Genomic DNA, 22487 nt, shown 5'->3' with positions numbered 1-22487 from the left:
GAGAGCTAGGGACAGGGAGAGAGAGCTAGAGACTGGGAGAGAGCTAGGGACGGGGGGAGAGCTAGGGACGGGGAGAGAGAGCTAGGGACGGGGAGAGAGCTAGGGACGGGGAGAGAGAGCTAGAGACGGGGAGAGAGAGAGCTAGAGACGGGGAGAGAGAGAGCTAGAGGCGGGGAGAGAGAGAGCTAGGGATGGGGGGAGAGAGCTAGGGATGGGGGGAGAGAGAGCTAGGGACGGGGGGAGAGAGAGCTAGGGACGGGGGGAGAGAGCTAGGGACGGGGGGAGAGAGAGCTAGGGACGGGGGGAGAGAGCTAGGGACGGGGGGAGAGAGAGCTAGGGACGGGGGGAGAGAGCTAGGGACGGGGGGAGAGAGCTAGAGACTGGGAGAGAGAGCTAGGGACGGGGAGAGAGAGAGCGAGGGAGAGCTAGAGACGTGGGGGGAGAGAGAGCTAGAGACGTGGGGGGAGAGAGAGCTAGAGACGTGGGGGGGAGAGAGAGCTAGAGACGTGGGGGAGAGAGAGAGCTAGAGACGTGGGGGGAGAGAGAGCTAGAGACGTGGGGGGAGAGAGAGAGCTAGAGACGTGGGGGGAGAGAGAGCTAGAGACGTGGGGAGAGAGAGCTAGAGACGTGGGGAGAGAGAGCTAGAGACGTGGAGAGCTAGAGACGTGGAGAGCTAGAGACGTGGGGGGAGAGAGAGCTAGAGACTGGGAGAGAGAGAGCTAGGGACAGGGAGAGAGCTAGAGACAGGGAGAGAGAACTAGAGACAGGGAGAGCGAGCTAGAGACAGGGAGCTAGGGACAGGGAGAGAGAGCTAGAGACTGGGAGAGAGAGGGCTAGGGACGGGGAGAGAGAGCTAGGGACGGGGAGAGAGAGAGCTAGAGACGGGGAGAGAGAGAGCTAGAGACGGGGAGAGAGAGAGCTAGGGACGGGGAGAGAGAGCTAGGGACGGGGAGAGAGAGCTAGGGACGGGGAGAGAGAGAGCTAGAGACTGGGAGAGAGAGAGCTAGAGACGGAGAGAGAGAGCTAGGGACGGGGAGAGAGAGAGCTAGGGACGGGGGGAGAGAGCTAGGGACGGGGGGAGAGAGCTAGGGACGGGGGGAGAGAGAGCTAGGGACGGGGGGAGAGAGAGCTAGGGACGGGGGGAGAGAGAGCTAGGGACGGGGGGAGAGAGAGCTAGGGACGGGGGGAGAGAGAACTAGGGACGGGGGGAGAGAGAACTAGGGACAGGGAGAGAGAGCTAGAGACTGGGAGAGAGAGAGCTAGGGACGGGGAGAGAGAGAGCTAGGGAGAGCTATAGACGTGGAGAGCTAGAGACGTGGGGGGAGAGAGAGCTAGAGACGTGGGGGAGAGAGAGAGCTAGAGACGTGGGGGGAGAGAGAGCTAGAGACGTGGGGGGAGAGAGAGCTAGAGACGTGGGGGGAGAGAGAGCTAGAGACGTGGGGGGAGAGAGAGCTAGAGACGTGGGGGGAGAGAGAGCTAGAGACGTGGGGGGAGAGAGAGAGCTAGAGACGTGGGGGGAGAGAGAGAGCTAGAGACGTGGGGGGAGAGAGAGCTAGAGACGTGGGGAGAGAGAGCTAGAGACGTGGGGGGAGAGAGAGCTAGAGACGTGGGGGAGAGAGAGCTAGAGACGTGGGGGGAGAGAGAGCTAGAGACGTGGGGGGAGAGAGAGCTAGAGACGTGGGGGGAGAGAGAGAGCTAGAGACGTGGGGGGAGAGAGAGAGCTAGAGACGTGGGGGGAGAGAGAGCTAGAGACGTGGGGGGAGAGAGAGCTAGAGACGTGGGGGGAGAGAGAGCTAGAGACGTGGGGGGAGAGAGAGCTAGAGACGTGGGGGGAGAGAGAGCTAGAGACGTGGGGGGGGGGAGAGAGCTAGAGACGTGGGGGGGGAGAGAGAGCTAGAGACGTGGGGAGAGAGCTAGAGACGTGGAGAGCTAGAGACGTGGGGGGAGAGAGAGCTAGAGACGTGGGGGGAGAGAGAGAGCTAGAGACGTGGGGGGAGAGAGAGAGCTAGAGACGTGGGGGGGAGAGAGAGAGCTAGAGACGTGGGGGGAGAGAGAGAGCTAGAGACGTGGGGGGAGAGAGAGAGCTAGAGACGTGGGGGGAGAGAGAGAGCTAGAGACGTGGGGGGGAGAGAGAGAGCTAGAGACGTGGGGGGGGAGAGAGAGCTAGAGACGTGGGGGGGAGAGAGAGAGCTAGAGACGTGGGGGGGAGAGAGCTAGAGAGCCAGGGGGAGCTGCTGTTCTGCAGCATCCACATGTCTGAAGCACAGTGATAAATGTGTGTCCTGCTGGAAGTAAAGGAACAGGGAGTTGTTGGTGAGGCGAGGGTTAATTTCCCCCCCACTCTGTTTCTAATGGACTCAGAATGAACAGGGAGTTGTTGGTGAGGCGAGGGTTAATTTCCCTCCCACTCTGTTTCTAATGGACTCAGAATGAACAGGGAGTTGTTGGTGAGGCGAGGGTTAATTTCCCCCCCCACTCTGTTTCTAATGGACTCAGAATGAACAGGGAGTTGTTGGTGAGGCGAGGGTTAATTTTCCCCTACTCCGTTTCTAATGGACTCAGTGGCTCCTCTCACCTGTTCTCCTCTGTTCCACCTGCTTCCTCTGATTGGCTGTAATTAATCTTAGTTAAGCAAGGCTCTGTGGAGAGCTGCCACCCTGTCTGCTGCAGGGGTGCTGAGACACACACACACACACACACACACACACACTGATACGGATACTGAAACACACAGATACGGACACACACACACACCGATACGGACACACACACACACACACACACACACAGATACGGAAACACACACACACACACACAGATATGGAAACGCACACACTGTTGACCAGGACCTATAGGAAAACCCACAGGGGTCTGACTCAAAGCGACTGTTGACCAGGACCTATAGGAAAACCCACAAGTGTCTGACTCAAAGCGACTGTTGACCAGGACCTATAGGTAAACCCACAGGGGTCTGACTCAACACTACTGTTGACCAGGACCTATAGGAAAACCCACAGGGGTCTGACTCAACTACTGTTGACCAGGACCTATAGGAAAACCCACAGGGGTCTGACTCAAAGCGACTGTTGACCAGGACCTATAGGAAAACCCACAGGGGTCTGACTCAAAGCGACTGTTGACCAGGACCTATAGGAAAACCCACAGGGGTCTGACTCAAAGCGACTGTTGACCAGGACCTATAGGAAAACCCACAGGGGTCTGACTCCACTACTGTTGACCAGGACCTATAGGAAAACCCACAGGGGTCTGACTCAACACTACTGTTGACCAGGACCTATAGGAAAACCCACAGGGGTCTGACTCAAAGCGAGTGCCTGTCATTTGGTGTGTGACCATAGAGGGACTGACAACATTTAGTATGAATAATACCGAAAGCAGCGGGATGACGCCCTGGTCTCATCCCCTGGTCTCATCCCCTGGTCTCATCCCCTGGTCTCATCCCCTGGTCTTGTCCCCTGGTCTCATCCCCTGGTCTCGTCCCCTGGTCTCATCCCCTGGTCTCATCCCCTGGTCTCATCCCCTGGTCTCATCCCCTGGTCTCGTCCCCTGGTCTCGTCCCCTGGTCTCATCCCCTGGTCTCATCCCCTGGTCTCATCCCCTGGTCTCATCCCCTGGTCTCATCCCCTGGTCTCATCCCCTGGTCTCAGCCCCTGGTCTCAGCCCCTGGTCTTAGCCCCCGGTCTCATCCCCCGGTTTCATCCCCTGGTTTCATCCCCTGGTTTCATCCCCTGGTTTCATCCCCTGGTTTCATCCCCTGGTTTCATCCCCTGGTCTCAGCCCCTGGTCTTAGCCCCTGGTCTCATCCCCTGGTCTTAGCCCCCGGTCTCATCCCCTGGTCTCAGCCCCCTGGTCTCAGCCCCCTGGTCTCGTCCCCTGGTCTCGTCCCCTGGTCTCGTCCCCTGGTCTCATCCCCTGGTCTCATCCCCTGGTCTCGTCCCCTGGTCTCGTCCCCTGGTCTCATCCCCTGGTCTCGTCCCCTGGTCTCATCCCCTGGTCTCGTCCCCTGGTCTCATCCCCTGGTCTCATCCCCTGGTCTCATCCCCTGGTCTCAGCCCCTGGTCTTAGCCCCTGGTCTTAGCCCCCGGTCTCATCCCCCGGTTTCATCCCCTGGTTTCATCCCCTGGTTTCATCCCCTGGTTTCATCCCCTGGTCTCATCCCCTGGTCTCATCCCCTGGTCTCATCCCCTGGTCTCAGCCCCTGGTCTCAGCCCCTGGTCTTAGCCCCCGGTCTCATCCCCTGGTCTCAGCCCCCTGGTCTCAGCCCCCTGGTCTCAGCCCCCTGGTCTCAGCCCCCTGGTCTCAGCCCCCTGGTCTCAGCCCCCGGTCTCATCCCCTGGTCTCAGCCCCCTGGTCTCAGCCCCCTGGTCTCAGCCCCCTGGTCTCAGCCCCCTGGTCTCAGCAGCAGGTTCCTAGTTAGAAAGAGGTGGTTTGAGAATCAGACTTCCTGTTGTCATGGTCTGTAGTGATGATGATGATGGTGAATATGTCTTTGTTTTTACACTGCTGCTCCTCGTTGTTTATTATCTATACATAGTCCCCTGTACCCCCGCACATTGACTCGGTACCGCTACCCCTGTACCCCCGCACATTGACTCGGTACCGGTACCCCCTGTACCCCCGCACATTGACTCTGTACCGGTACCCCCTGTATATAGGCTCCACATTGACTCTGTACCGGTAACCCCTGTATATAGCCTCCACATTGACTCTGTACCGGTACCCCCTGTATATAGCCTCCACATTGACTCTGTACCGGTACCCCCTGTATATAGCCTCCACATTGACTCTGCACCAGTACCCCCTGTATATAACCTCCACATTGACTCTGTACCGGTACCCCCTGTATATAGCCTCCACATTGACTCTGTACCGTAACACCCTGTATATAGCCTCCACATTGACTCTGTACCGTAACACCCTGTATATAGCCTCCACATTGACTCTGTACCGATACCCCTGTATATAGCCTCCACATTGACTCTGTACCGGTACCCCCTGTATATAGCCTCCACATTGACTCTGTACCGTAATACCCTGTATATAGCCTCCACATTGACTCTGTACCACTACCCCCTGTATATAGCCTCCACATTGACTCTGTACCGGTACCCCCTGTATATAGCCTCCACATTGACTATGTACCGGTACCCCCTGTATATAGCCTCCACATTGACTATGTACCGGTACCCCCTGTATATAGCCTCCACATTGACTATGTACCGGTACCCCCTGTATATAGCCTCCACATTGACTCGGTACCGGTACCCCCTGTATATAGCCTCCACATTGACTCTGTACCGGTACCCCCCTGTATATAGCCTCCACATTGACTATGTACCGGTACCCCCTGTATATAGCCTCCACATTGACTCGGTACCGGTACCCCCTGTATATAGCCTCCACATTGACTCGGTACCGGTACCCCCTGTATATAGCCTCCACATTGACTCGGTACCGGTGCCCCCTGTATATAGCCTCCACATTGACTCTGTACCGTAACACCCTGTATATAGCCTCCACATTGACTCTGTACCGGTACCCCCTGTATATAGCCTCCACATTGACTCTGTACCGTAATACCCTGTATATAGCCTCCACATTGACTCTGTACCGGTACCCCCTGTATATAGCCTCCACATTGACTCTGTACCGGTACCCCCTGTATATAGCCTCCACATTGACTCTGTACCGGTTCCCCCTGTATATAGCCTCCACATTGACTCTGTACCGGTTCCCCCTGTATATAGCCTCCACATTGACTCTGTACCGGTACCCCCTGTATATAGCCTCCACATTGACTCTGTACCGGTACCCCCTGTATATAGCCTCCACATTGACTCTGTACCGGTACCCCCTGTATATAGCCTCCACATTGACTCTGTACCGGTTCCCCCTGTATATAGCCTCCACATTGACTCTGTACCGGTTCCCCCTGTATATAGCCTCCACATTGACTCTGTACCGGTACCCCCTGTATATAGCCTCCACATTGACTCTGTACCGGTACCCCCTGTATATAGCCTCCACATTGACTCTGTACCGGTACCCCCTGTTTATAGCCTCATTATTGTTATGTACATATAGTGTTCGTTTTTGATTTAGAGTAGATAAACTAAACTTTTTAATATTTTTTTATTTGTTAAATATTTTTTTTAACTCTGTTTCTTGAACTGCATTGTTGGATAATAAGGGCTTGTAAGTAAACATTTCACTGTAACACCTGTCGCATGCGACAAATACAATTAGATCTGGTTTGAGAATGTAGCTGTGCTTGTTGTCAATAGTCTATGGAGAGAGATGAGCATCTAGAAGTTTGGACCATTTTATAAGGAAATGTGTAATGATGTAAATATTTCTCTCGTTCTCTCTGCTCGTCTTTAGACTCAGGTAAGTCGTCTGTCGAAACTACCGTTCCCTTTGAATCTTTTCACTTGAATGAGAGTCACATAGCGTGTAACTACCTCCTCCCAGGCTTCATTATAGAGCACAGGCTTTTAAAGGAGCCATTACCCATAGTCCTCTCTGCTCTCCCATGGAATGTTATTGAAGACACTTCCATCATCACTCCCACTTAAACCTCATCTCTCTCCGTGGGGGGGGGTGATGAGGATCTGAACAGACCATTCACCTGCTCCATACGTACGGTACGACGAGGATCTGAACAGACCATTCACCTCCTCCATACGTACGGTACGACGAGGATCTGAACAGACCATTCACCTGCTCCATACGTACGGTACGACGAGGATCTGAACAGACCATTCACCTGCTCCATACGTACGGTACGACGAGGATCTGAACAGACCGACAGTCTTAACAATTAATTGTGTTTTGAAATATCCCCCCTAGATCACATCATCAAGGTGTCTCATTCATATGCAGGTTAGGAACCGTAGGGACATAGAAGGGTGGGGGGTTGTAGGAGGCCCTTGCTTTTGGGCCCTTGCAGACAGACACACAACACAATCACCAAAGCAAATGGGATATCAACAGCAAACTCATTCCCCATCTCCCCCGACTGACTGATTGATAGCAGAACCAACTGGTCTAAAGAAATGACTGAAGAATCGTTCATGTGCGCCACAAATAGCAGACTACCCCCCCCCCCCTCCCCCCTCTTTTTTATAGGGGGTAGTACTTTTGTTTAAAACTAGTGCGCTATATAGGGAATAGGGCTCTGGTCTATAGTTGTGCACTATATAGGGAATAGGGTCCTGGTCTAAAGTAGTGCTCTATATAGGGAATAGTGCTCTGGTCTAAAGTAGTGCACTATATAGGGAATAGTGCTCTGGTCTATAGTTGTGCACTATATAGGGAATAGGGCCCTGGTCTATAGTTGTGCACTATATAGGGAATAGGGCCCTAGTCTATAGTAGTGGACTATATATGGAATAGGGCCCTGGTCTAAAGTAGTGCACTATATAGGGAATAGTGCTCTGGTCTATAGTTGTGGACTATATAGGGAATAGGGCCCTGGTCTATAGTAGTGGACTATATAGGGAATAGGGCCCTGGTCTAAAGTAGTGCACTATATAGGGAATAGGGTCCTGGCCTAAAGTAGTGCACTATATAGGGAATAGGGTCCTGGTCTAAAGTAGTGTACTATATAGGGAATAGGGTCCAGGTCTAAGTAGTGCACTATATAGGGAATGGGGTGTTTTGGGGACGTGTGCTAGGAGAGGAGAGGTGAATGTGGCTGGGTCACATTGTCTCCGTGATTTATATAATAGAATTGGCTTTTCTCTGGGATAAGGAAGCTTCTAGACCACAGTATTATCTCTCTGGTTGGATTGGAGGCTGGTGTGTGTGTGTGTGTGTGTGTGTGTGTGTGTGTGTGTGTGTGTGTGTGTGTGTGTGTGTGTGTAGTATTATGGTTCAGAGATGTGCAGTACGAGGATCATTTCAAGCCGGAAACAGACCGGACTCTGAGCTTCAGCTAGAGTGACGGTCCTTGACCTGCACCCTATTCCCCTATATAGTACACTACTGTTAACACTAGCCCTGTGGACGGAATAGTGGATGATTTGGAACGTGTCTCGTACACTACTGTTAACACTAGCCCTGTGGACGGAATATAGGGGACGATTTGGAACGTGCCTCGTTGATGTGACTCACTTCATACTTGGATTTTTCTCTCCCCGATTGTCTTCCAGTTTCGTTCTCGTGTGTTTATCAGAAACACCAGCCGTTGTGACCTACTAACCAAACGTGAGAGAAATCTACATTAAGATGCAGTGAGGAGAGGAGAGCGACAGTTAGTTTATAAACATGTTTATTTGTTCTGAACGAGTGTTTGAGTCCAGTAGTACGAGTCTGCCTGATGAACAATGTTTATAAAGACTGTAGACTGTGTTCCACTAGTGTACACAGCCTGATGTTAGTGTACACAGCCTGATGTTAGTGTACACAGCCTGATGTTAGTGTACACAGCCTGATGTTAGTGTACACAGCCTGGTGTTAGTGTACGCAGCCTGATGTTAGTGTACGCAGCCTGATGTTAGTGTACGCAGCCTGATGTTAGTGTACGCAGCCTGATGTTAGTGTACGCAGCCTGATGTTAGTGTACGCAGCCTGATGTTAGTGTACACAGCCTGATGTTAGTTAGATGTTAGTGTACACAGCCTGATGTTAGCGTACACAGCCTGATGTTAGCGTACACAGCCTGATGTTAGCGTACACAGCCTGATGTTAGTGTACACAGCCTGATGTTAGTTAGATGTTAGTGTACACAGCCTGGTGTTAGTGTACACAGCCTGGTGTTAGTGTACACAGCCTGGTGTTAGTGTACACAGCCTGATGTTAGTTAGATGTTAGTCTACACAGCCTGATGTTAGTTAGATGTTAGCGTACACAGCCTGATGTTAGCGTACGCAGCCTGATGTTAGTGTAAACAGCCTGATGTTAGTGTACACAGCCTGATGTTAGTTAGATGTTAGTCTACACAGCCTGATGTTAGTTAGATGTTAGTCTACACAGCCTGATGTTAGCGTACGCAGCCTGATGTTAGCGTACGCAGCCTGGTGTTAGTGTACGCAGCCTGATGTTAGCGTACACAGCCTGATGTTAGCGTACACAGCCTGATGTTAGTGTACACAGCCTGGTGTTAGCGTACACAGCCTGGTGTTAGCGTACACAGCCTGGTGTTAGCGTACACAGCCTGGTGTTAGCGTACACAGCCTGGTGTTAGCGTACACAGCCTGGTGTTAGTGTACACAGCCTGATGTTAGTGTACACAGCAGGGCTGAGAGGTCCTCCCTGGTATTTAACCAGGTTCTGTCTGTAGGGCTGAGAGGTCCTCCCTGGTATTTAACCAGGTTCTGTCTGTAGGGCTGAGAGGTCCTCCCTGGTATTTAACCGGGTTCTGTCTGTAGGGCTGAGAGGTCCTCCCTGGTATTTAACCGGGTTCTGTCTGTAGGGCTGAGAGGTCCTCCCTGGTATTTAACCGGGTTCTGTCTGTAGGGCTGAGAGGTCCTCCCTGGTATTTAACCGGGTTCTGTCTGTAGGGCTGAGAGGTCCTCCCTGGTATTTAACCGGGTTCTGTCTGTAGGGCTGAGAGGTCCTCCCTGGTATTTAACCAGGTTCTGTCTGTAGGGCTGAGAGGTCCTCCCTGGTATTTAACCAGGTTCTGTCTGTAGGGCTGAGAGGTCCTCCCTGGTATTTAACCAGGTTCTGTCTGTAGGGCTGAGAGGTCCTCCCTGGTATTTAACCAGGTTCTGTCTGTAGGGCTGAGAGGTCCTCCCTGGTATTTAACCGGGTTCTGTCTGTAGGGCTGAGAGGTCCTCCCTGGTATTTAACCGGGTTCTGTCTGTAGGGCTGAGAGGTCCTCCCTGGTATTTAACCGGGTTCTGTCTGTAGGGCTGAGAGGTCCTCCCTGGTATTTAACCGGGTTCTGTCTGTAGGGCTGAGAGGTCCTCCCTGGTATTTAACCGGGTTCTGTCTGTAAGGCTGAGAGGTCCTCCCTGGTATTTAACCGGGTTCTGTCTGTAGGGCTGAGAGGTCCTCCCTGGTATTTAACCGGGTTCTGTCTGTAGGGCTGAGAGGTCCTCCCTGGTATTTAACCGGGTTCTGTCTGTAGGGCTGAGAGGTCCTCCCTGGTATTTAACCGGGTTCTGTCTGTAGGGCTGAGAGGTCCTCCCTGGTATTTAACCGGGTTCTGTCTGTAGGGCTGAGAGGTCCTCCCTGGTATTTAACCGGGTTCTGTCTGTAGGGCTGAGAGGTCCTCCCTGGTATTTAACCGGGTTCTGTCTGTAGGGCTGAGAGGTCCTCCCCGGTATTTAACCGGGTTCTGTCTGTAGGGCTGAGAGGTCCTCCCCGGTATTTAACCGGGTTCTGTCTGTAGGGCTGAGAGGTCCTCCCCGGTATTTAACCGGGTTCTGTCTGTAGGGCTGAGAGGTCCTCCCCGGTATTTAACCGGGTTCTGTCTGTAAGGCTGAGAGGTCCTCCCTGGTATTTAACCGGGTTCTGTCTGTAGGGCTGAGAGGTCCTCCCTGGTATTTAACCGGGTTCTGTCTGTAGGGCTGAGAGGTCCTCCCTGGTATTTAACCGGGTTCTGTCTGTAGGGCTGAGAGGTCCTCCCTGGTATTTAACCGGGTTCTGTCTGTAGGGCTGAGAGGTCCTCCCTGGTATTTAACCAGGTTCTGTCTGTAGGGCTGAGAGGTCCTCCCTGGTATTTAACCGGGTTCTGTCTGTAGGGCTGAGAGGTCCTCCCTGGTATTTAACCGGGTTCTGTCTGTAGGGCTGAGAGGTCCTCCCTGGTATTTAACCGGGTTCTGTCTGTAGGGCTGAGAGGTCCTCCCTGGTATTTAACCGGGTTCTGTCTGTAGGGCTGAGAGGTCCTCCCTGGTATTTAACCGGGTTCTGTCTGTAGGGCTGAGAGGTCCTCCCTGGTATTTAACCGGGTTCTGTCTGTAGGGCTGAGAGGTCCTCCCTGGTATTTAACCGGGTTCTGTCTGTAGGGCTGAGAGGTCCTCCCTGGTATTTAACCGGGTTCTGTCTGTAGGGCTGAGAGGTCCTCCCTGGTATTTAACCGGGTTCTGTCTGTAGGGCTGAGAGGTCCTCCCTGGTATTTAACCGGGTTCTGTCTGTAGGGCTGAGAGGTCCTCCCTGGTATTTAACCGGGTTCTGTCTGTAGGGCTGAGAGGTCCTCCCTGGTATTTAACCGGGTTCTGTCTGTAGGGCTGAGAGGTCCTCCCTGGTATTTAACCGGGTTCTGTCTCAGGCTTTGGGTCCCTAGTTGCACTGCTGTACTTGTTGAACTCAGTCTGGCTGGCTGCTTTGTCTGCCTCAACAATGGCCTGGTTCTGCGTGACGGAGGCTAGCGTGGGGTGGGCGCCAAGGCCAGCACCTCTTCTCAATGTGTTCTATCATCTGTCCCATTGTCTGCTTTAAGCCAGCCTGTAGTCATGGGTTCTCAACATACGTCTAGCTCACTTCTTTTACTCTGTCCCCTGCTCATCTTCCTCCTCCTCCTTCCCTCTCTTCTCTCCTGCGCCTCCTCCCCTCTCTTGTCTCCTGCTCATCTTCCTCCTCCCCCTTCCCTCTCTTGTCTCCTGCTCATCTTCCTCCTCCTCCTTCCCTCTCTTCTCTCCTGCTCATCTTCCATCTCCTCTTTCCCTCTCTTCTCTCCTCCTCCTCCTCCTCCCCTCTCTTGTCTCCCTCCTCCCTCTTCTTGTCTCTCTCCTCCATCTATTTATTTTCCCCCAGTCCTCCTCCCATCAGTTTAACTGTTGCTAAGGCCAGAGCAGACAGTCCTCCTCCCATCAGTTTAACTGTTGCTAAGGCCAGAGCAGACAGTCACTGAATCCCCAGTCCTACTCCCATCAGTTTAACTGTTGCTAAGGCCAGAGCAGCCAGTCCTCCTCCCGTCAGTTTAACTGTTGCTAAGGCCAGAGCAGCCATCACTGAAACCCCAGAGCAGCCAGTCACTGAATCCCAGTCCTCGTCCCATCAGTTTAACTGTTGCTAAGGCCAGAGCAGCCAGTCACTGAATCCCCAGTCCTCCTCCCATCAGTTTAACTGTTGCTAAGGCCAGAGCAGACAGTCACTGAATCCCCAGTCCTACTCCCATCAGTTTAACTGTTGCTAAGGCCAGAGCAGCCAGTTACTGTATCCCCAGTCCTCCTCCCATCAGTTTAACTGTTGCTAAGGCCAGAGCAGCCAGTCCTCCTCCCGTCAGTTTAACTGTTGCTAAGGCCAGAGCAGCCATCACTGAAACCCCAGAGCAGCCAGTCACTGAATCCCAGTCCTCGTCCCATCAGTTTAACTGTTGCTAAGGCCAGAGCAGACAGTCACTGAATCCCCAGTCCTCCTCCCGTCAGTTTAAATGTTACTAAGGCCAGAGCAGACAGTCCTCCTCCCATCAGTTTAACTGTTGCTAAGGCCAGAGCAGACAGTCCTCCTCCCATCGGTTTAACTGTTGCTAAGGCCCTAACAGACAGTCACTGAATCCCAGTCCTCGTCCCATCAGTTTAACTGTTGCTAAGGCCAGAGCAGCCAGTCCTCCTCCCATCAGTTTAACTGTTGCTAAGGCCCTAGCAGACAGTTACTGTATCCCCAGTCCTCGTCCCATCAGTTTAACTGTTGCTAAGGCCAGAGCAGCCAGTTACTGAAACCAGCTCCTACATTCTTTACAGTCAAGGAGTGTTGATATGTCTCTGTGTTGCTCACGTTCTCTCAAAGGTCTTATCGTCCAAGGGAGGAGTGTTGATATGTCTCTGTGTGGCTCACGTTCTCTCAAAGGTCTTATCGTCCAAGGGAGGAGTGTTGATATGTCTCTGTGTTGCTCACGTTCTCTCAGAAGGTTGAGGGATGGATGTTCTGAAGGGGGGGGGGGGGGGGGGGACTGGTTGAGGGATGGATGTTCTGAGGGGGGGACTGGTTGGGGGATGGATGTTCTGAGGGGGGGGGGGGGGGGTTGGGGATAGATGTTTTGAGTGTGGGGGGGGGGGGGGGGGCGACTGGTTGGGGGATGTTCTGAGGAGGGGGGGACTGGTTGGGGGTCCAGAATGAGGGTTTGGGGATAAGTAGGGGGGTTGGAGGCCACAGCTGGCCAATGAGACACGGCTGAATCAATTTCTCTCCATCTCTCTCTGTTACTTAATAGCCAGACTGGTGTGTGTCTGACTCTGACTGCGTCCTGTGATTGACTGGGATGGTACACACACAAACAGTCACCCTCGGAGTGGTGTGTAAATGTGCTGTCTGTCCTCGTTAACCTCCCGGTGCTGTCTGTCTCCGGTCTTCCTCTACTCCTGTCTGTCAGTGGGAGGCCAGGGGAGGAATATGGCTGATTCCCCAGCAGAGAGGGAGATGGTTGATTCAGTCTGCTGTCATGTATTTATAACCTACCTGATGAATGGAAAAAGTAAAAATGTCTCCTCCTCCCTCTGCCTGTCCTCTCTCCTCCTTCCTTCCTTCCTTCCTTCCCTCTCTCTCTACCTCTCCTTCTCTCCTCCCCCTCTCTCCTCTCTCCTCCCCCTCTCTCCTCTCTCCTCCCCCTCTCTCCTCCCCCTCTCTCCTCCCCCTCTCTCCTCCCCCTCTCTCCTCCCCCTCTCTCCTCCCCCTCTCTCCTCCCCCCCTCTCCTCCCCCTCTCTCCTCCCCCTCTCTCCTCCCCCTCTCTCCTCTCTCCTCTCCTTCTCTCCTCCCCCTCTCTCCTCTCTCCTCCCCCTCTCTCCTCTCTCCTCCCCCTCTCTCCTCCCCCTCTCTCCTCCCCCTCTCTCCTCTCTCCTCCCCCCTCTCTCCTCTCTCCTCCCCCTCTCTCCTCTCTCCTCCCCCTCTCCACCCTCTCTCCTCCCCCTCTCCACCCTCTCTCCTCCCCCTCTCCACCCTCTCTCCACCCTCTCTCCACCCTCTCTCCTCCCCCTCTCCACCCTCTCTCCTCCCCCTCTCCACCCTCTCTCCTCCCCCTCTCCACCCTCTCTCCTCCCCCTCTCCACCCTCTAGTCCAGTATCAGATGGAGATGATGCGGTCTCTTCGTCATGTCAACATTGACCATCTTCATGTGGGCTGGTACCAGTCAACCTATTATGGATCATTTGTCAGCCGGGCCCTGCTGGACTCTCAGTTCAGTTACCAGCACGCCATCGAGGAGTCTGTCGTTCTCATCTACGGTAAGTCATCTGTCTGCTAGTCGGTAGTGATGCTACTGTCTCTGCTGTTAAGGTGCTGCTAGGTGGTAGTGATGCTACTGTCTCTGCTGTTAAGGTGCTGCTAGGTGGTAGTTATGCTACTGTCTCTGCTGTTAAGGTGCTGCTAGGTGGTAGTCATGCTACTGTCTCTGCTGTTAAGGTGCTGCTAGGTGGTAGTTATGCTACTGTCTCTGCTGTTAAGGTGCTGCTAGGTGGTAGTCATGCTACTGTCTCTGCTGTTAAGGTGCTGCTAGGTGGTAGTCTGAGGCTAGTAGTGAGAAGATAAAACACCTTTTGCACATGAAGGTAGTTGATTTTCTATGTTGGGTGACAACAGGGATGACAGATCTAACCCGGCGCTGACAGGAGCTGGACACAACCGCTGTAGATAGAGAACAGAACATTCATGTTGTTTGGTTGTAATAAATGTGTGTGGATGTTTTAACGATGAGAACAGAGAGTGACGTGTCTAGATGATGTCCTCTTTAAATAGGATCAGGGTTTAGTAATATGCTCAGGCTTTCATTGGTACAAAAAACCCAACTTTTAGACTGAACTGTTTTTTGACAGTGTTTTCTCAGCCCTGGGGCGGCAGGGTAGCCTAGTGGTTAGAGTGTAGAGGGGGCAGGGTAGCCTAGTGGTTAGAGTGTAGAGGGGGCAGGGTAGCCTAGTGGTTAGAGCGTTGGACTAGTAACCGGAAGGTGGCAAGTTCAAACCCCCGAGCTGACAAGGTACAAATCTGTCGCTCTGCCCCTGAACAGGCAGTTAACCCACTGTTCCTAGGCCGTCATTGAAAATAAGAATTTGTTCTTAACTGACTTGTCTGGTTAAATAAAGGTAAAATAAAAGTGTAATGTCACCTGAAAGTGCCTTCTGAAGGTTTTCACACCCCCTTTTGACCTTTTCCACATTCTGCTGTTACAAAGTGAGATTTAAAATCTATTTAATTGTATTTTTTGTGTGTTTTTTTGTGTCAATGATCCTCATAAAATATTTCTGTCAGATTTAGGAGATAGATCACTCCAGTGTATTGTACAACAATACATTACATGATTTCCACTGTCTCTCTAGCCAAGATCTAGTCTGATTTTCAGAACACACTGTCTCTATAGCCAAGATCTAGTCTGATTTTCAGAACACACTGTCTCTATAGCCAAGATCTAGTCTGATTTTCAGAACACACTGTCTCTATAGCCAAGATCTAGTCTGATTTTCAGAACACACTGTCTCTATAGCCAAGATCTAGTCTGATTTTCAGAACACACTATCTCTATAGCCAAGATCTAGTCTGATTTTCAGAACACACTGTCTCTATAGCCAAGATCTGGTCTGATTTTCAGAACACACAGGAGCAGATTCCACTTATCTCTCTCTTTTCTTACCCAGTGAAGGTCACATGCAGTTTGGCCACAGTGTGTTTTACAGATGTGATGCTATCTGTTCATCTCCCAACTCCTGTGTATATTTGGCTCTGTGTTTTAGGTTATTGGAAGGTGAATTCATCTCACCAGGTGTCTGTTAGAAAGCAGACTGAGACAGGGTCTCCTCTAGGGTGTTGCCTGTGTTTTAGGAAGGTGAATTCATCTCACCAGGTGTCTGTTAGAAAGCAGACTGAGACAGGTTCTCCTCTAGGGTGTTGCCTGTGTTTTAGGAAGGTGAATTCATCTCACCAGGTGTCTGTTAGAAAGCAGACTGAGCCAGGTTCTCCTCTAGGGTGTTGCCTGTGTTTTAGGTTATTGGAAGGTGAATTCATCTCACCAGTGTCTGTTAGAAAGCAGACTGAGCCAGGTTCTCCTCTAGGGTGTTGCCTGTGTTTTAGGAAGGTGAATTCATCTCACCAGGTGTCTGTTAGAAAGCAGACTGAGACAGGGTCTCCTCTAGGGTGTTGCCTGTGTTTTAGGTTATTGGAAGGTGAATTCATCTCACCAGGTGTCTGTTGGAAAGCAGACTGAGACAGGTTCTCCTCTAGGGTGTTGCCTGTGTTTTAGGAAGGTGAATTCATCTCTACCAAGTGTCTGTTAGAAAGCAGACTGAGCCAGGTTCTCCTCTAGGGTGTTGCCTGTGTTTTAGGTTATTGGAAGGTGAATTCATCTCACCAGGTGTCTGTTAGAAAGCAGACTGAGCCAGGTTCTCCTCTAGGGTGTTGCCTGTGTTTTAGGAAGGTGAATTCATCTCTACCAAGTGTCTGTTAGAAAGCAGACTGAGCCAGGTTCTCCTCTAGGGTGTTGCCTGTGTTTTAGGAAGGTGAATGCATCTCACCAGGTGTCTGTTAGAAAGCAGACTGAGACAGGTTCTCCTCTAGGGTGTTGCCTGTGTTTTAGGTTATTGGAAGGTGAATGCATCTCACCAGGTGTCTGTTAGAAAGCAGACTGAGACAGGGTCTCCTCTAGGGTGTTGCCTGTGTTTTAGGAAGGTGAATTCATCTCTACCAAGTGTCTGTTAGAAAGCAGACTGAGACAGGTTCTCCTCTAGGGTGTTGCCTGTGTTTTAGGTTATTGGAAGGTGAATTCATCTCACCAGGTGTCTGTTAGAAAGCAGACTGAGCCAGGTTCTCCTCTAGGGTGTTGCCTGTGTTTTAGGTTATTGGAAGGTGAATGCATCTCACCAGGTGTCTGTTAGAAAGCAGACTGAGACAGGGTCTCCTCTAGGGTGTTGCCTGTGTTTTAGGTTATTGGAAGGTGAATGCATCTCACCAGGTGTCTGTTAGAAAGCAGACTGAGACAGGTTCTCCTCTAGGATGTTGCCTGTGTTTTAGGAAGGTGAATGCATCTCACCAGGTGTCTGTTGGAAAGCAGACTGAGCCAGGTTCTCCTCTAGGATGTTGCCTGTGTTTTAGGAAGGTGAATGCATCTCACCAGGTGTCTGTTAGAAAGCAGACTGAGACAGGTTCTCCTCTAGGGTGTTGCCTGTGTTTTAGGAAGGTGAATTCATCTCACCAGTTGTCTGTTGGAAAGCAGACTGAGACAGGGTCTCCTCTAGGGTGTTGCCTGTGTTTTAGGTTATTGGAAGGTGAATTCATCTCACCAGTGTCTGTTAGAAAGCTGACTGAGACAGGTTCTCCTCTAGGGTGTTGCCTGTGTTTTAGGAAGGTGAATTCATCTCACCAGTGTCTGTTAGAAAGCAGACTGAGCCAGGTTCTCCTCTAGGGTGTTGCCTGTGTTTTAGGAAGGTGAATTCATCTCTACCAAGTGTCTGTTAGAAAGCAGACTGAGCCAGGTTCTCCTCTAGGGTGTTGCCTGTGTTTTAGGTTATTGGAAGGTGAATTCATCTCACCAGTGTCTGTTAGAAAGCAGACTGAGCCAGGTTCTCCTCTAGGGTGTTGCCTGTGTTTTAGGTTATTGGAAGGTGAATTCATCTCACCAGTGTCTGTTAGAAAGCAGACTGAGCCAGGTTCTCCTCTAGGGTGTTGCCTGTGTTTTAGGTTATTGGAAGGTGAATTCATCTCACCAGTGTCTGTTAGAAAGCAGACTGAGCCAGGTTCTCCTCTAGGGTGTTGCCTGTGTTTTAGGAAGGTGAATTCATCTCACCAGTTGTCTGTTGGAAAGCAGACTGAGCCAGGTTCTCCTCTAGGGTGTTGCCTGTGTTTTAGGAAGGTGAATTCATCTCTACCAAGTGTCTGTTAGAAAGCAGACTGAGCCAGGTTCTCCTCTAGGGTGTTGCCTGTGTTTTAGGAAGGTGAATTCATCTCACCAGTGTCTGTTAGAAAGCAGACTGAGCCAGGTTCTCCTCTAGGGTGTTGCCTGTGTTTTAGGAAGGTGAATTCATCTCACCAGTGTCTGTTAGAAAGCAGACTGAGCCAGGTTCTCCTCTAGGGTGTTGCCTGTGTTTTAGGAAGGTGAATTCATCTCACCAGTGTCTGTTAGAAAGCAGACTGAGCCAGGTTCTCCTCTAGGGTGTTGCCTGTGTTTTAGGAAGGTGAATTCATCTCACCAGTTGTCTGTTGGAAAGCAGACTGAGCCAGGTTCTCCTCTAGGGTGTTGCCTGTGTTTTAGGAAGGTGAATTCATCTCTACCAAGTGTCTGTTAGAAAGCAGACTGAGCCAGGTTCTCCTCTAGGGTGTTGCCTGTGTTTTAGGTTATTGGAAGGTGAATTCATCTCACCAGTGTCTGTTAGAAAGCTGACTGAGACAGGTTCTCCTCTAGGGGTGTTGCCTGTGCTTTAGCTTCATTTACCCTAAACCCCCCCCCCCCCCCCCGCCCCCCCCAGTCCCAACATACTCTACTGGCGGACCGGAGCCAGACCCAGAACCGGGTCAATGCGGACCGCAAGGCCCGAAGAAAGTTTTTAAAAAGATACAGTAGCAGTCGAAATGTTTGGAGAGACACCTCCTCATTCAAGGGTTCTTCTTTATTCGGTACTGTTTTCTACATTGTAGAATAATAGTGAAGACATCAAAATAATGAAATAGCATGGAATCATGTAGTAAACAGAAAAAAAGTGCTAAATCAAAATATATTTTAGATTTGAGATTCTTCAAAGTAGCTTTGCCCACGCTTGACATTCTCTCAACCAGCTTCACCTGGAATTATTTTCCAACAGTCTTGAAGGAGTTCCTACATATGCTGAGCACTTTTTGGCTGCTTTTCCTTCACTCTGTGGTCCAACTCATCCCAAACCTTCTCAGTTGGGTTGAGGTCAGGTGATTGTGGAGGGCAGGTCATCTGATGCAGCACTACATCATTCTCCTTCTTGGTCAAATAGCCCTTACACAGCCTGGAGATGTGTTGGGTCATTGTCCTGTTGAAAAACAAATGATAGTCCCACTAAGTGCAAACCAGATGGGATGGTGTATCAGTGCAGAACGCTGTGGTAGCCATGCTGGTGAAGTATGCCTTGAATTCTAAATAAATCACAGACTGTTTCACCAGCAAAGCACCACCACACCTCCTCCTCCATGCTTCACGGTGGGAACCACACCTGAGGAGATCATCCGTTCACCTACTCTGTGTCTCACAAAGACACGGCGGTTGGAACCAAAAATCTTAAATTTGGACTCATCAGACCAAAGGACAGATTTCCACTGGTTGAATGTCCATTGTTCGCGTTTCTTGGCCCAATCAAGTCTCTTCTTATCGGTGTCCTTTAAAAATAAAAATAAAATTAAGCTAGGCAAGTTTGTTAAGAACAAATTCTAATTTTACAATGCCGGCCTAACCCGGACAGCGCTGGGCCAATTGTGGGCAGCCCCATGGGATTCTCGATCACGGCCTGTTGTGACAAAGCCCAAGATCAAACCACTGAGATGCAGTGCTTTAGACCACCGTGCCACTCGGAAGCCCAAAAATAGTTGTTTTTTTGTTGTTGCAGCAAATCGACCATGAAGGCCTGATTTCACACAGTCTCCTCTGAACAGTTGATGTTGAGATGTGTCTGTTACTGGAACTCTGTGAAGCATTTATTTGGGCTGCATTCTGAGGTGCAGGTAACATCGAATGAACTTATCCTCTGCAGCAGAGGTAACCCTGGGCGGTCCTCATGAGAGACAGTTTCATCATAGTGCTTGGTGGTTTATGCGACTGCACTTGAAGAAACTTTCAAAGTTGTTGACATTCTCCGTATTGACTGATCTTCATGTCTGAAAGTAATGATGGACTGTCGTTTCTCTTTGCTTATTTAAGCTGTTCTTTCCATAATATGGTTTATTGTTGGAAGGCCAATGACAACAACAACAACAAAATCTACATTTTTATCTATTTTAAAATCCAGCGGTACCATAACAAAATGTGTAAAAAGTCAGAAACGGATGTGATATATACTATACTATATAATACTTCCTGAAGGCGCTGGACATGAAGGAGGTTTGATGATTGGTCACATGACCCAGGCCATGTCCTCTGCTGCCTCTGTTAGTAGCTGTGTTTCAGGAAGTCTTCATGATGGTGTGAATATGAGAAAGACTTGAACATCTTGGTTCTGTTATAATCTCCACCTGGCACAGCCAGTAGAGGACTGGCCCACCCCTCATAGCCTGGTTCCTCTCTAGGTTTATAATCTCCAACCCCCATAGCCTGGTTCCTCTCTAGGTTTATAATCTCCACCCCCCATAGCCTGGTTCCTCTCTAGGTTTATAATCTCCACCCCTCATAGCCTGGTTCCTCTCTAGGTTTATAATCTCCACCCGGCACAGCCAGAAGAGGACTGGCCACCCCTCATAGCCTGGTTCCTCTCTAGGTTTATAATCTCCACCCGGCACAGCCAGAAGAGGACTGGCCACCCCTCATAGCCTGGTTTCTTCCTAGCCAACGTGCTTCTACACCTGCATTGCTTGCTGTTTGGGGGTTTTAGGCTGGGTTTCTGTACAGCACTTTGAGATATCAGCTGATGTAAGAAGGGCTTAATAAATCCATGTGATTGATTTGGTTGGTTGCATCCTCACGATATTGCTCTGACAGGTCTTCCTCCATTAGTCCCCTGTCCTCAGACATCTTCAGGGTGACCTCTGTCCCAAATGGTTACCTTATTCCCTATATAGTAGTGCACTACTCTTGTTGTTACCAAGCGCTCTGTGGGGACATGCTCCTCAGTTGAACACGTGAATGTGACAGGAGAGTCTGTTCCCTGACTGTGTGTCAGGAAGACCAGCAGTTCATAACTCACTCCGTCTTCTGCATGTTTAATGAGGGACCACTGTTAATCAATAATGAAGTGAAAACTAGGATTAATTCAAAATGGCACCCTATTCCCTATATAGGGCTGTCTGGTCAAAAGTAGTGTGGGTATAAGGTACCATCTATATAGGGTGCCATCTGCATAGGGAATAGGGTGCCATCTATATAGGGAATAGGGTGCCATCTATATAGGGAATAGGGTGCCATCTATATAGGGAATAGGGTGCCATCTGTATAGGTGGCCATCTGTATAGGGTGCCATCTATATAGGGTGCCATCTGTACCATATAAGGAATGAGAGGACGGAGCCTAGTAATTTGTCTGGATGTTCTCTAGGGGGCAGTAGTGAGCTATAGCCAGGCTACTTGTGCAAGCTAGAAGAGAGAGTTCCCACAGCTTCTTCAAACTAAAACATCATAACTCCAGTTGACAGAACCGATTCTGGACTCCAACCCAGGGGAATACATTGCTTACAGAGCAGACGAGGGTCCGGCCCACCGAAACAACGAAGGTTTAGCTGTTTTCACACGCGACATTTGCATCGTAACGGTTGTCGTTTATTCTACTAAATTAGAATTGTTTTTGTGTGACAATGACAATGAACAGATATACAGTATGACATTCATCAAATCAAACCTTACCATGAAATGCTGAATACAACCGGTACCTTACCGTGAAATGCTGAATACAACAGGTGTAGTAGACCTCACTGTGAAATGCTGAATACAACAGGTGTAGTAGACCTTACAGTGAAATGCTGAATACAACAGGTACCTTACTGTGAAATGCAGAATACTACTGGTACCTTACCGTGAAATGCCGAATACAGCAGGTACCTTACTGTGAAATGCTGAAAACAACAGGTACCTTACCAAGAAATACTGAATACAGCAGGTACCTTACAGTGAAATGCTGAATACAACAGGTGTAGTAGACCTTACAGTGAAATGCTGAATACAACAGGTGTAGTAGACCTTACAGTGAAATGCTGAATACAACAGGTGTAGTAGACCTTACAGTGAAATGCTGAATACAACAGGTGTAGTAGACCTTACAGTGAAATGCTGAATACAACAGGTGTAGTAGACCTTACAGTGAAATGCTGAATACAACAGGTGTAGTAGACCTTACAGTAGAAATGCTGAATACAACAGGTGTAGTAGACCTTACAGTGAAATGCTGAATACACCAGGTGTAGTAGACCTTACAGTGAAATGCTGAATACAACAGGTGTAGTAGACCTTACAGTGAAATGCTGAATACAACAGGTGTAGTAGACCTTACAGTGAAATGCTGAATACAACAGGTGTAGTAGACCTTACAGTGAAATGCTGAATACAACAGGTGTAGTAGACCTTACAGTGAAATACTGAATACAACAGGTGTAGTAGACCTTACAGTGAAATGCTGAATACAACAGGTGTAGTAGACCTTACAGTGAAATGCTTACTTACAAGCCCTTAACCAAAAATACAGTTGTTGGTTAAGAAATAGAGTTAAGAAAAGATATACCAAATAAACGGAAGTGAAAATAATGAAATAAAATCAAAAAGTAACAGGTGTTTAGTCCCAGGATCCTTAGCTTAGTGATGAGCTTTGTGGGTACCACCGTGCTTCTACACCTGCATTGCTTGCTGTTTGGGGTTTTAGGCTGGGTTTCTGTACAGCACTTTGAGATATCAGCTGATGTACGAAGGGCTATATAAATAAATTTGATTTGGTGTTGAATG

General features: G+C 50.1%; 1 protein-coding gene across 1 annotated transcript in view; it reads left to right on the top strand.

The window, feature by feature from the left end:
- The window catches only part of LOC116359265 (eukaryotic translation initiation factor 3 subunit H), a 100668-nt gene that overhangs the window by 31089 nt on the left and 47092 nt on the right, over positions 1-22487 (top strand). Inside the window, exon 3 of the mRNA XM_031811861.1 lies at positions 13964-14131. Within this exon, the coding sequence (XP_031667721.1) occupies positions 13964-14131 (168 nt within the window). The remainder of the gene's footprint in view (positions 1-13963; positions 14132-22487) is intronic.

Source organism: Oncorhynchus kisutch, unplaced genomic scaffold (assembly GCF_002021735.2).
Source record: "Oncorhynchus kisutch isolate 150728-3 unplaced genomic scaffold, Okis_V2 Okis02a-Okis13b_hom, whole genome shotgun sequence".
NCBI classification, from domain to species: domain Eukaryota; kingdom Metazoa; phylum Chordata; class Actinopteri; order Salmoniformes; family Salmonidae; genus Oncorhynchus; species Oncorhynchus kisutch.
Note: the sequence above shows the minus strand (reverse complement) of the source record. Positions and strands in the feature narration are given on the sequence as shown.